General features: G+C 35.8%; 1 protein-coding gene across 1 annotated transcript; it reads left to right on the top strand.

Moving 5' to 3' along the window:
* Positions 1 to 284: 284 nt before the first annotated feature.
* On the top strand, positions 285 to 10,556 carry LOC103882639 (keratin-associated protein 20-3). The gene is made up of 2 exons (XM_009202378.3): positions 285 to 383; positions 10,167 to 10,556. The coding sequence occupies exons 1-2, from the start codon at positions 285 to 287 to the stop codon at positions 10,317 to 10,319; spliced, it is 252 nt and encodes an 83-aa protein (XP_009200642.2). The 3' UTR covers positions 10,320 to 10,556.
* Positions 10,557 to 15,275: the final 4,719 nt, after the last annotated feature.

Here is a 15,275-nt window from a genome sequence, read left to right on the forward strand (position 1 = left end):
CACAATGTATACATATAACAAAACATCAAGTTGTACACCTTAAGTATATACAATTTTTGTTTTTAAATAAACAAACTGAAAATCATGTGTTCACACTGTGATTCTAACCTAAAATCACAACGATCATTCTAGTTTTCTCCCTGCATGCCATAAGGTTGATCAAGGCTACTCCCATGATCCTTGATAGAATTACTTATTTAATCATTCTTCCAATACATAGCCAATTCCCTTTGTCCATGCAGTCCCAACCACTATGCCTGTGAAGACTACCCTGCTGGTCCTGTATGCCCTCCAACAACCCACATCAAATGATTATCACGGGCTCCAGTCCTCATGGTTATCCAGTTTGTCCTGCTCAGTCTCCAACACCTGTGCAAGCAGGGGTGAACTCAGTCCCTTAATACTCTACATCCCAAATTTGGCCTCCCCACTGTACTTCTCTAATATAAGGATGCCCTCCTAACCCAACTAATGCTCCAATGCCCTGCTATGTACGGCGACCACTTTCATTGTTCTGCACCTGTGCTCACCCTCCTCAAGTACTGTCATTCTGCAATGGGCTGCCCCACCCCTGCTTATCTCCATAGACAGCCTCTATGGTACCCTTAGGTTCTGTTCTGCCACATTAGAACATATGAGTGCCCTCCATCCTCCTCAGCTCTTCAACCCATTCCAGGGCACTGTTACATCCATCCCAGCTTAGAGACATCCTCCTCATATCACTCAATCTCCCCAGCCATTTACATTGAGCTATGTATTTCACCTTTTCTTGGCCTTTTCATTCCTTCCTAAGTCTTTCTGTTTAATTTGGGATCATTTTGCTACTACATAGAGAAAGCTCTTTAATATTTATAGTGCAATCTGCTGGGCCACTTTTCTCTCGTGAAAAAAATGGTTTAACTTAAATTTGGAAGGATATTTTTACTGGGTATAGAATTATAAGCTGGCAAATTTTTCCCCCATGATTGTCATGAAAGAAGTTTGTTTAGGAAAAAAAGAAAAGGACTTTTTGACCCAATAAAATTGCACATTGCATTAATTCACATTTATATTGTATGTTACTCTCCTGAGTGATGTCTTTCAATGTTTTGTTGAGGAAATAGAAAGTATTCTGTATATTTAAGCAGAAAATGATTTAACCCTGAGAAATAAATGGATATAAAACCACAGGAAAGAGCATAGGAGAAAAAGTCAAGAAAGGCTTCTACAATCACTCAAATTCACTGCCACCATTTAGTTAGTTAGGAAGTTACAGGAACCATAATAAATTGACACTGAAGGTCACAGCTGCCTATAATATTAAGGTCAGTGTTTCTAAGGGAAACAGACTTTAAAAACCCCACATTTCCCAAACATCATGCATCTTCTTGCTAATGCAGGTGAAATAATACAGCTTCTGCCTCTCTTCCAGGTCACATCTTGCTCAAGAGCCTGTCACTGGCAGAATTTATGGCGTATCTCTAAGGAATTAACTTAGGAGATGTAGGTGCTATCAATGAGATACACAAAGGAAAATAATAAGAGGCAAGAATGGTGCATAGTTGTCTACAGGAAATTCAGTACTCTAGATTTCACTCAAACACATTGTGTTCCTATATTCTTTCACGACATAATCTTTTTTCTAATACCTGGATTAATAAAGTATTGGCAGAAAACCTATTAACTATTAAATTCAGAATATTCATTTTAAAAAAGAATACAGAGTATAATTTTGCTCAGAAAAGAGTCTAGACCTTACATAAATCTTACATAAATGCAAAGTTACGTCTCTACTAAGCATCACTGAAAAAGGAACGCTTTTACATTGTTGGTGGGAGTGTAAATTAGTTCAGCCATTGTGGAAGACAGTGTGGCAAGTCCTGATAACCTAACCACAGACAAAATATTTAAAATAATTATGACTGAGAACTTTTGAAAATTAGTAGCAGGTACCAAACCATAAATTCAGAAAAACCTAAGCAGAATGAATATTTTAAAAACTACACCTACGTATCTCTTATGTATTTATTCATTTTCTGTTTTCTGGTTTTTGTTTTGTTTCGTTTTGTTTGACAACATCTTTCTCTGTCGCCCAGGCTGGAGTGCAGTGGCACCATCATGGCTCACTTCAGCCTCAGCCTTCCCAGGCTCAGCTGATACTCCCACCTTAGCCTCATGAGTAGCTGGGACTATAGGTGCACACCATCACACCCAGTTAATTTTTGTATTTTTAGTACAGACAGGGTTTCACCATGTTGCCCAGGCTAGGTATATTATATTTAAGCCTCAAAAACCAAAGACAAAAAGAAGCAGGAGGAAAAATGTTTTTACCTAGAATAGAACAATAAGAATTCCAGTGGAATTCTCATCTGCAATCATGCAAACAAGAATATAACTTTAGGTCATTATCCTAAATGAATTAACACAGGAACATAAAACCAAATACCACATTTTCATTTATAGGTGGGAGCTCAACATTGAGTACACATGGACATAAACATGAAAACAATTGACCTTGGGGACTACTAGAGGGCAGAGGAAAGAGAAGGGGGGAATGGACTGAAAAAATACCCATCGGGTACTGTGCTCACTACTTGGGTGACTGTATCATCAGTTCTAACCTTATCATCACACAATATACCTATGTAACAAACGTGTACTCCCTGAATCTAAAACAAAAGTTAAAATTATTTAAAAACATAAAAGTATAAAGTAGAGTGAAATATTGAAACTTTTCAAAGAAAAAAAAACCCACTAATCTAGAATTTTATGTCCAGTAGAATTATCCTTCAAAAGTGAACAAGTAATAAATATTTCTTCAGACAAAACTAAGGAAATTCATTAGTGGCCCTGCAAGAAATGTTAAAAGCAGTTCTTCAGGGAAAAGAAAATATAAAGGTCAGATACTCACATCTACATAAGGAAAAGAAAAGCATTAAAATAAATACTTAAAGGTAAAATAAACATTTTCTTTTTCTTATATTTATCTTAAAATACAACTTCTCCTTAAAACAATAATAGCAACAATGTGTTTGGTGGTTATAGCATATGGATAAGGGAAATGAATAACTGCAGATGAGAGAGAACAATTAAGAATACTCTGTTATGTTACTCCCACTACACATGAAGTGGCATAGTGGCATTTGAAGGTGAACTTTGAATAATAAAAAATATATAGTTGACTCTCTAGAACAACCACAACTTTTTTTTAAAAAAATTGTCTGATATGCTAAGGGAGAAAATGACATCGAATTATATGAAATGCTCATTTAAAACAAGAGAAGGTAAAAAAGGAGAAAAAACAGAAACGAAAGCAAATGCAACACACAGAAAATAATTATACTAACATTCATCTAATTATATCAACAGGCACTTTAAATATGAATGGTTTAAATTCACCAAGTGACAGAGATTATCAAGACATATAAATATACAAGATCTAACTACATGTTGTCTATAAGAAATTCATCTTATAAAAAAGTATCCATAATAAATGGATGGAAAAATATACTCTGCTAACAATAATCACAAAAAAGCTGTAGTAGCTGTATTAATTCCAGACAGAGAAAACTTCAGAGCAAGTAAGATTATTGAGAATAACGAGACATTACATAAAAATAAAGAGAAAAATGTTCAAGAAGACCTAACAATTTTAATCATGTATACATCTAACAATAAGCATCAAAATATGTGAAGCAAAATCTGATAGAACTGAAAGAAGAAATAGACAAATCCACTGTTCCAGGTAAAGATATCAATGCCCCACTTTAGTACTTGGCAGATGAAGCAAAAAGGAAAACAATAAGGTGTAGTTTACCTGAAATGTATAGTGAACTGGAAATATAATCAACATCATCTACTTAACTTTTATAGAATATTCTACCCAAAAACAGCATAATACACATTTTTCTCAAGGTCACATAGAACACTAACTGTGATAGATAACATTCTGAACCATAAAAAACCTTAATACATTTAAACAAAGGAACTATATGTTTTTGGGCCACTTATGTTTTTGGGCCACTTAGAATAAAAACAGAAGTAAATAACAGAAAACTGGAAAGTTCTTAAATATTTGGAAATTAATACACTGCTAAATAATACATGAATAAAAGAAGTCCAAAAAATTTAAAAATACATTGATCTAAATGTATTCTAAAAAATGAAAATACAACTTAGTAAAACAGGCAGATGCACCAAAAACAGTACATGAACTTATTTCTTAGAGGAAAATTCATAGCGCTGTGTGTATAAATTTGAAGAAAAGAAAGATCTAAAAACTCCCACCTTAGGAAACCAGGAAAAGAAGAATATGCAAGCCTAAAGCAAGCATAAGAAATATATAATAAAAATTAGAGAAAAAATAAATAAATTGAAAATAGAAAAATGGTGAATAAAATAAACAAAATTAAAAACTAGTACTTCAAAAATATTCACTAATGATCAGTGATGTTTAGCTTTTTCTCATATGTTTGTTGGCCGCATGTATTAGTCCATTTTCACACTTTTGATAAAGACACACCTGAGACTGAGCAATTTATGAAAGAAAGAGGTTTATTGGACATACAGTTCCATGTGGCTGGGGAAACATTACAATCATCATGGAAGGTGAAAGGCATGTCTCACATGGCAGTGGCAAGAGAGAGAATGAGAGCCAAGAGAAATACATTTCCCATATCAAACCATTAGATCTCATGAGACTTATTCACTACCCTGGAAACAGTGCAGGAAAGAAATGCCCCCATAATACAATCACCTCCCACTGAACCCCCCTACAATATGCGAAAATTCAAGATGAGATTTGGGTGGGGACACAGCCAAACCATATTGCTGCATGAATGCCTTCTTTTGAGAAGTGTCTGTTCATGTTCTTTGCCTACTTTTTAATGGGGTTGTTTGTTTGTTTCTTGTAAATTGGTTTAAGTTCCTTGTAGATTTTGGATATGAGGTCTTTGTTGGACAGATAAATTGAAAACATTTTCTCCCACTCTGTAGGTTGCCTGCTTACTCTGATGATAGTTACTTTTGCCATGTAGAAGCTCTTTAGTTAGATCCCATTTGTCAACTTTTACTTTTGTTGCAATTGCTTGTGGCCATTTCATCATGAAATCTTTTCCCATGCCTGTATCTTGAATGGTATTGACTAGATTTTCTAGGGTTTTTATAATTTTGGGTTTTGCATTTAAGTCTTTAATCCATTTTGAGTTAATTTTTTTATAAGGTGTAAGAAAGGGGTCCAGTTTCAATTCTCTGCATATGGATAGCCAGTTCTCCCGGCACCATTTATTAAACAGGGAATCCTTTCTCCTTTGCTTGTTTTTGTCAGGTTTGTCAAAGGTTCTAGATGTGTGATCTTATTTCTGAGTTCTCCATTCTGTTCCATTGGTCTTTGTGTCTGTTCTTGTATCAGTACCATGTTGTTTTGGTTACTGTAGTTTCATAGTATAGTTTGAAGCTGGGTAGCGTGATGCCTCCAGCTTTGTTCTTTTTGCTTAGGGTTGTCTTGGTTATGTGGATTTTGGTTCCATATGAATTTTAAAATGTTTTCTTTCTAATTCTGTGAAGAATGTCAATGGTAGTTTAATGGGAATAGCATTGAATCTATAAATTGCTTTGGGCAGTATGGCCATTTTCACAATATTGAGTCTTCCTATCCATTAGCATGGAATATTTTCCCATTTGTTTGTGTCCTCTCTGGTTTCCTTGAGCCATGATTTGTAGTTCTCCTTAAAGATGTCCTTTACTTCCCTTGTTAACTTTATTCCTAGGTATTTTATTCTCTTTATAAAAATTGTGATTAAAACGCCAAATTAGTGAAATGGCCATGTACTATATGATTACAATTATATTATATTCTGGAAAAGGCAATAGAGATAGTAAAAAGATAAGTCGTTTCTAAAGGTTCAGGAAAGGAAGATTAAATGGGCAAATCACAGGGGATTTTTTTAGGGCAGTAAAACCATTTTGTGTGATATTTTATTTGTGGAAATGCGACACTATCCATTTCTCAAAACTCATATAACTTTACAGCACAAAGAGTGAACCTTATGCCGATTTTTTCTCATCTTTGTGGTGGACACATAGAGGGAAACGACATACAATGGGGCCTACCAGTGGGTGGAGGGAGAGGATCAGGAAAAAAACTAATGGGTACTAGGCTTAAAACCTGGGTGATAAAATAATCTGTACAACAAATCCCCATAACATAAGTTTACTTATGTAACAAACCTGCATATGTCCCCTGAACTTAAAATAAAAGTTAAAAATAAATAAAAAAGAGTGAACCTTAATTTACACAAATTATGAAAAATTACTTAGAAGAACAAAGGATCCCAGAATGAAATAGAGAATATTACAAAATCACCTAGCTGTATTACAAATATCTAAAACAAACTCACTGAAAGGGATAAAAAAATGCTGCTGCTCTAAATAAATTTCGAAATGAATGGAATCTGTAAGATTAAAGACAAAAGAAACTATACATTAACCAATTAACCAACTCCATCTAAGCCAATTTACAGGCCCACAAATTTTTGAATGAACGCGAGGCAGGTCTGTTGAGGAAGATCCATGCAGCATTGCCAAAAAGATGATACTGTAAATCATCCTTTCAGTCATCTTCAAAATAATCTGCACCAATTTACTAGTATGACAGTGCTTTGGACAAGAGTAAAGCATCAGAATTTTTAGAGATTATCAGACATTGGCTCTAAACAGAGACTAAATTTTTAAAGACTCCATACCCTATTGTGGTCAAGTAAAACAATAAATGAAGTTTGAACTTTCATCTATTTCATAATGGGCACAGTGAATCCACCACTCTCCCTATGAAATAGATATGTTACAACTGGCAGAATCTGCACACTGGGTCTCTGGAGTGAGGTCTATTGTGGTAGGAAAGAATAAACAGAAATTAGTAGAGCTACCTCTTCCTACCAAATAGTAAATTAAAAACAATCTTTTATTTCCAGAAAGATTATAGAGATTAATGCTATCTACAGTAATTTCCTAGGACTAGTATAGCAACATATCATATATTTGGTGGCTTAAAACAATAGAAACTTATTCTCTCATAGTTCTGAAGGCTAGAAATTAAAAATCAAGGTTTGGATGGTCCATGCTCTCTCTGAAGAGTCTGGAGAAAAATCCTTCCTTGCCTTTTCCTACCTCCTGATGGCTGCAGGCAATCTTTGGTTTTTCTCGGCGTACAGACATACCACTTTAACTTCTGTTTTCTTGGTCACATGGCATTCTCTCTGTGTGTGTCTTCAACTCTGTTTTGTCACAAAGCCCTCTTATAAAAAAAATCAGTGACTGGACTTGTAATCTACCATAATTCAGTATGACCTCAACTTGATTACATCTGCAAAGATTCTATTTCCAAATAAGGTAACATTCATGGGTACCAGGGGTTAGGACTTCAACATGTGCTTTTTGAAGACACAATTTAAACCACAACACTACCATTAAAGTCTTGAAAGTTTCAAGAGGGATGACTGTACCACATCTATATTCAAGTTGCTTATTTGTCCTCTACAAAATATAAATAGGTTTAGAAGAAAAAGAGGGAATTATCATAAACTTAATCTAGTAATGACTCCAGATATAGCTGTTTTGTCAGATGTGCTGTTTCTCTGCTGGAGCCAATAAACACATCCCTTTGAACCTAATATTCACTTTTTATCTGGCAGTCTTTTTACCCTACAAATAAAGAACACCAGAGTCAGTCTCCATTCAGCTGGCAAGACCAATCGTATTCCTTTCACTGCCTTATCTCAAAAGAATGCTAACTCTTCAGTGTCCAGGCATAAATTCATCTGCAGAGACCTTGACTGCCTCTCTATTCCAGAGGATACCGTAGTAATGGAATATATTGATGGTATTATGGTGATCAGAACCAGACAGCAATAATTAACAACTACCATGGACATCTTTAAATGACCCATAAGAGACCAAAGATAGAAAATAAATTATATAAAATGGAATATATTGATGGTATTATGGTGATCAGAACCAGAGAGCAATAATTAACAACTACTATGGACATCTTTAAATGACCCATAAGAGACCAAAGATAGAAAATAAATTACATAAAAATTCAGGGATCTGCCACTCAGTGAAAGTTTTATCGGTCTAGTGATCTGAACGAAGGATAAGTTGCTCCCTTTGGCCCCTCTTACCACTCAGCAAGAGGCATAATACTTAGTCACTTTGTTACATTTTCATGGCAACATAATCTTTATTTGTATGTGGTACGGGCTACCATTTAGAAAGGAATATAATGGCTTTCAGTCTTGAGTTACTTAAGAACAAGAGAAGGCTCTGGAACGGTCATAGTCAGCTGTGAATATTGCTCTGTTGTTCAAACTATATAGAGGGGCAGATTCAATGGTGCATGAAGCATCTATGACTGATAAGAATGCTGTCTGGAGGCATTTACAGGCCTGTATAGGTGAATCAGGCACATACTTTTAGGATTTTGGAGCAAATCTATGCTCTCTTCTGTAAATGTATATTCTCCTTTGGAAAAATGACTTTTAGTTCATCATATGATTTGAACTGCCCATTATGAACGATATATTTTCTAGCCCTCTTATTCAGAAAGTTGAGCATACACATCAGCTCTCTGTCATCAGGTGAAGGTGGAGAACATAGGTTGGGCTTAAGGGAGTTCTGAAAGTACAAACAACTTACAGAAGCAATTGGCTTGGATTCTCACGATTTCCACTCTGCTGAGTTTTCTCTCCTTTCTCAACATACACCTACAAATTTATGCTGATTTTCCAGTTGAAGAAGGAAAAATTAGTCCCGGATTATAGATGGTTCAGCCAACATGCTAGCACTGCCTAAAAGTGGATGACCAAAGTATAACAGATCAAAGCACGGATTACCCTAAAGGTCAGTGGTGAAGGAAAATTTTCAATTATTTTTAATCATCTTAAGAAATGATAGTATCTAGATTCAGTCTGCATTTCAGAACTTAAGTCTACATATGAGTACTTGATACAGACAGAGTCAATATCCCTAAAGAAAAATTAATAGTCATACTTTCTATTAAATTTGGGTCTACTCTACATTCCTATGACATTGAAGTCCGATAAGATTCTCAATGCTTTTCTTTTCTCTGAAGAAACATGTCTACATTACAGTGCAGGTCCAAGATAATCAACTAAACAACTTTTTAAACAATGCTTCAGGTGTAGAGAGGAAGGAACTAAACAAGCAAGAAAATGGCACTACTTTTAAGAGAGCGTAGCAATAGGAAAACTACAGAGTAATATGTGATTGGTGGGAGTTTGTACAGAATAAATCACAGTTGACACTTGAACAAGGCAGAGGTTAGGGGTGCCAACCTCCACGCAGTTGAAAATCAGAGTATAACTTTTGACTCCCCAAAAAGTTAACTACTAATAGCCTACTGTTGACCAGAAGCCTTACCAATAACATAAACAGTTGATTAATAGATGCTTATGTATACTAGATTACATTCTTATAATAAAGTAGGCTAAAGAAAAGAAAATGTTATTAAGCAAATAAGGAAAAAAGAGAAAATGTATTTACTATTCACTAAGTGGAAGTGGATCGTCATAAAGGTCTTCATCCTTATTGTCTTCATGTTGAGTAGGTTGAGGAGGACAAGGAGGACGAGGGGTTCGTCTTGCTGCCGGAGTGGCAGAGGTGAAGAAAATCTGTTTAATATAAGCCTATCTGTGCAGTTCAAACCCATGGTATTCAAGAGTCCACTGTATTTGCTACGAAGATGTATATAGATAACATCACAGCTGTGTTGATTAGGATTTAAATATGCATATAAGAAGAAGGGTATTATTAGCAAAATGATGGGAAGAGGATGGCATTTGCCTCCTCCACGTGATGTCATCCAACATAGTTACAAAGGTTAAATTCAGCATCAGTGTGAGCAAGGTCATTGAACTCAGCATTTTTTTTCTTTTCCCTTAAAGCCTATCAACTGTTTGGCAGCATCATAACATACTGAGAAGAAAATCTCAATTTTATCAGGATATGGAGTCTTTTTTTTATCTAAAGATATAAGATTAATGAGATTTTTAAATACAGGTTGATCTATATAAGAATGTCAAGAGTGCCTGTGGTTTGTCACACCTACACTGAGACTGATAAAAGACTGTTAGTGTTTTTATGCACTAAAACTTACTCTTGCCTCTTAGGCTAAAGACTTAAATCCTGACACAATAAGCTACTATGGCAACTACTATGGAGGACTAGGCTATGGCTATGGCTGCAAATATGGTTATACCTCTGGCTTTGGTGCCTTTAGAATCCTGGACTGTGGCTACAGATGTGGCTGCGGTGGGTTATGAATTTGACTGCTGGCACCAGTGTGATTATAGTACATGGTTATTATCAGGCATTGACTGAATAATATCTACAATTGGGTCCATTTTTGCTGTTCTACTACACTTCTTTTATTTGTTTAACCCAACTAGAATTGTTAATGATTCCCTATAATCCCAGCCTTTGGGAGGCTGAGGCAAGTGGATCACCTAGGTTTAGGAGTTCGAGACCATCCTGGCCAACATGGCAAAACCCCATCTCTACTAAAACTACAAAACTTAGCCAGGTGTGGTGGTGGGTGCCTGTAGCCCCAGCTACTGGGGAGGCTGAGACAGGAGGATCACTTGAACCCAAGAGGCTGAGGTTGCAGTGGGCTGAGATTGCACCACTGCACTCCAGCCTGGGTGACTGAGCAAGATTTCATCTCAAAAAAAAAAAAAAAAAGGAATGCTTAATTATTCAATCTAATTCTAGGCAAGGAAGACACATTATTAAATTCACACTAAATCCACATCAGTGCCCTACATTAACTACATTTTCCTTTTCCAAACTGATGTGTTTTCATAATTTACCAGGCAAAGTACCTTTTGGTATGTTTCAGGAGCAGGGAGTTCTAGGTTTATTTTGAATTAAACTACTTTGGCCTGGCCATGTTATTCATTCTTTAAATTTATTAATATTCACTTGTTTAATAAATATTTATTAAGTAATTTCTATATAGGACTTCCAGTTAAGTCTTAGTATTACTTATGGGAAGAGAGTTTTTAAGCAGAAAAACAAATCTGTAAATAAACATGTATGCTACAACATGATAGGTGATGTAATGGCCAAGTAGGAACACAGAGGAGAAGCTCATGTTTGGATGCAAAAGAGGGAGATTGTAGAGCAAAGAGATCAAAAATATTCTCACTGAAGGTTACATTTGGATAAATTTTTAACCAAGGAAAAATATATTAGGGGTAAAGTGTATGCCAGGCAGGGGGAACAAAAATGCAAAGCATGAAAAAAGTATTGGACTGCAAAGTCATGAATTGATGTTACTTATTGAGAGAAAAGTGAGTAAAGTCACTGGCAAGAAATGAAGCCCTGGGCAGTGAAGAGAAACTAGAACATCAAGTCCATATATATTTTGTAATGGGTGCACTGGCTAATGTTTTAGAAAGTTGTAATATTTTCCTTTACCTGGATGAGATTGGAGACTATTATTCTAAGTGAAGTAACTCAGGAATGAAAAACCAATCATCATACGTTCTCACTGATATGTGGGAGCTAAGCAATGAGGATGCAAAAGTATAAGAATGGACTTTGGGAATTTGGGGGGAAGAATTGGGGGGTGACGGATAAAAGACTACAAATATGGTGCAGTGTATACTGCTTGGGTGACGGGTACACCAAAATTTCACAAATCACCACTAAAGAACTTATGTGACCAAATACCACCTGTACTCCAATAACTCATGGAAAAATAAAATAAAAATAAGAAGTGCATGTTTTATACAAATAATTATGGCATCCTATTGAAGGAAAGGTGGCCAGAGAGTATGACCACAGACCAAAACACCATTCTGGAGGCTGTGTAACTAATCAATGCAAGGTCTTAATGTAAAAAGCAGCAACTAAGATTCCTATGAAGGCCTAGATCAAATAGATAATTAAGGGATAGAAGTTAAAGAACATGCCCACGTGGTGTGAGAATGAAGGGGGCTAAGGCATAAAACAGAGCACAAAATAAACAATGAATTGGACAGTCAATGACTAATTGTGGAAATAATGGCACATGTGATATGGGAATCAGAACATTTGGGGGACTATCAAAGTGGAGCTGCAAAAGTTTACTTGATTACACATACATGTCATCTGTGGGAGGGCCAAATAAAGATTTTTACTGGCAGGTTCTTGCAAAAATCTGCAACTCAGGAGAAAACTGAGCTTTAAATATAGAAAATAATTGGATAAAGTTTGCCGTAACTTCAGAAATACAGTGTATTAGTCCGTTCTCACTCTGCTATGAAGAAATATCCAAGACTGGGTAATTTATAAAGGAAAGAGGTTTAATTAACTCACAGTTCTACACACCTGGGGAGGCCTCAGGAAACTTACAATCATGGCAGAAGGGGAAGCAAGCACGCCCTTCTTCACATGGTGGCAAGAAGGAGAATAAGCACAAGCAGAAATATCCACTTATAAAACGATCAGAACTCATGAGAACGTACTTGCTCTCAGGAGAACAGCAGCATGTGGGTAACTGCCCCAGGATTCAATTACCTCTCTCTGGGTCCTTCCCATGCCACCTGAGGATTATGGGAACTACAATTCAAGACAAGATTTGGGGAGGGGGAGCAAGGCTGAACCATATCATACAGTATTCCAATAATCATAAGGGAATTTTTAAAAAAGGTGTTTGCAAATCAGGGAAGGAGCAGATAAAAGTTAAAAAGGAAATGAAAAGGGAGTCATGGCAGGAAAATCATGGGTCCACCAACTTTCTGGAAAGAGAAACTTCTTAACAACCTTCCTCTCTTCAAATATGGATTCTTTCAGAAAGGATTTCTAGAGTAATAACATAAATTCTGATGCTGAGCTGGATGCCGACAGTTATACGGTCAATAATATTGGCATGTTCCCTGCCCTCAGAGAGGTTAACATCAAGAGGGGTTGACAAAATATCATAAATGCAATCACAATAAAGCAACAGAGGCGTAGCAGTTAGGTATAGGAAGTCTCTCCAGTCCCCCATGTGTTGGGATGGACCCTAAACCCCATCCACATGATGGCCATGGGAGCAGCCATTTGGAGTATGATCTTCATGCCCTGACAGGAGATGATGGGTCCAGATAAAGCCATTTGAACAAAATAAAGCAGAAAATTCCCAGAATTTGCAAAAAAAAGCCAATATGTTTTCTACCTGTTGAAGCTCTAAGGTCTAACCCTTGTGATCTATTAGAATAGTAGCTATGTGCTTCTCCTTGTAGAATGACCACTTGCAGTTTATTATAAGGTACCTGTTTATGTTTTCTGCTGAAGAATTCTGTGTATGTTCTACTCAGAGACAGATCACAGAAAATCTTTTTTACCTTTTGTAGACTGGCCATGTCAGAGTTTTCCATCAAGTCTATTATGTTCAGCATCCTAAAAAATAAACAGAAGAGTGAGCTTGAAAACCACCACTGCACTGCAGACCTACACATTGATCACAAATGCTGTGCTCTGTTCATTCGTTATGTACTTGTTTACCTCAGAGTTACCAACCCTCAAGCTGGTTTGCTTTGTATGGAAGTGGATAGAACATCTTTATAATTGACTTATTATGCAATATCCAGAAACCGTACTTAGTAAATTGTGGCAGGAAGCTTAAAATTTTCTGATAGTTTAGAAATATAGCACCATGAGATATCAGAGGGGTCATTTTCGCTAAAGTTGTGATAGTGATAACAGGTTGAGAAAAGTCTGAGAAAGGAAATTACTGTAATATATGACAGTCTGGAGCAAAATTTCTGGTTCGGTAGCAAAAGGCAATTGCAAAAATTACACCGTAACAAGGTTGAAAGGAAAAATATTGACAGGGAAAACCCAGAACACTGAGTTCTTCCAGTCTCTTTTAAGAGCCTTAAAACCCTAAACGCCTGTGGGATTGAATCATGTTTGGCTTCTAAACAGAGAGATTTTACTCCAATTCCCTGTGTGGACCAAAGAGGTCAGTAGATCTATAGCTCTAAAAAGAACAACAGCTCAAAACTTAAAACATTAAATAAAATATTTATTTATATCTATCTGTCTATATCTGCTTATGAAATAATATACATACATATGTATATATTGGGAGAGAGAAATATACTAGATAATTAAGTATCCAGTCATCTGGATGGGATAGGGGTAGGAAGATGACGTGGAGTGTTGGGTGGGTGGATGGAGATGAGAGAGGGTAAATTGGTAACAAAAAAGGAAATAAATTTAAAAAGACAGAAACTTCATTGAAAAAATTTCCAGAATAATGAATATATCATGTATATGTTTAGATTTATGTATGTGATATATGATACGCATAGAGACTGCATCTGTTTACTTACAGCATATCCAAAATACATACCAAGATAAAAAAGGCAAGGGCCTCATATGTGTTATGCAATTCTTTTTCATCTGAAACAACAAACTCCAAACCCCCATATGTGTTTATGCATGGGTGGAGATAAAATTGCATCTGTATTTTATCTGTACAGGTGTAAAATTGCACCTGTACAAGGAAGTAGAAAGTAATGGAAGGTCATTTGAAGGGAATGCCTGTGGGCAGCAGCATGAGACATAACTAACACCATCTTTATGCATATTTGTATTGCTTTACTTATTATTACAGACATGTATTATTTTCTGAATAAAGAAAACATCAAATGAATGAAAAATTTGAAAACTAAAGGGATGCTTTAGATAATGGAAAACTGAATCAGGAACCTATGGAATTGAGAAAGCTCTAGAGAGCATAACTTTATTTAACTTTTGCTTGATCTACAATGTATTTGTTAATTTTTACTGTAAAAATGTTGAATATTTGTTTAGAAACAGTTGACACTTTATCTTCAATATTTATTTACACTTGGTATACCTTTTTGACATATCCTGAGAAGAAGAACTACTTGCTCACAGCACTCCAAACAACAGCAGATGATAGTCATAAAATCCAAACAAATGAGGTAATGTAAAATGTAATGACAATGTAAGCATAATTTTTCCACAAGCATACCAGATCTTAATCCAAGAGAGATTTCCTGCCTTTGTTAGCACCTACTTCCACCATGCCACATTGGTATATAATAAGGACCAAGAGTATTTTAGGAAACATAACACAATAATTTGCATTTATATACAGCTACCCAGAAACAAAGTGTAACGCTGTTTAAAGCCCTCAAGAGTTGCCCAATGTTATTAGTCAGGCAGAATGGCAGCTTTATTTACTTACTAAACCAATTCCATATTATGAAGAACTAATG

The sequence above is a fragment of the Papio anubis genome, chromosome 4 (genome assembly GCF_008728515.1).
Source record: "Papio anubis isolate 15944 chromosome 4, Panubis1.0, whole genome shotgun sequence".
In the NCBI taxonomy this organism is placed as follows: domain Eukaryota; kingdom Metazoa; phylum Chordata; class Mammalia; order Primates; family Cercopithecidae; genus Papio; species Papio anubis.

Excerpts from the sequence above, each read along its gene's own strand:
- LOC103882639 (XM_009202378.3), top strand. The coding sequence starts at position 285 with ATGCCCTCCAACAACCCACATCAAATGATTATCACGGGCTCCAGTCCT. Across the intron at positions 384-10,166 it reads CAACACCTGTGCAAGCAGGG|GCTAAAGACTTAAATCCTGA; the intron begins GTGAACTCAGTC and ends CTTGCCTCTTAG.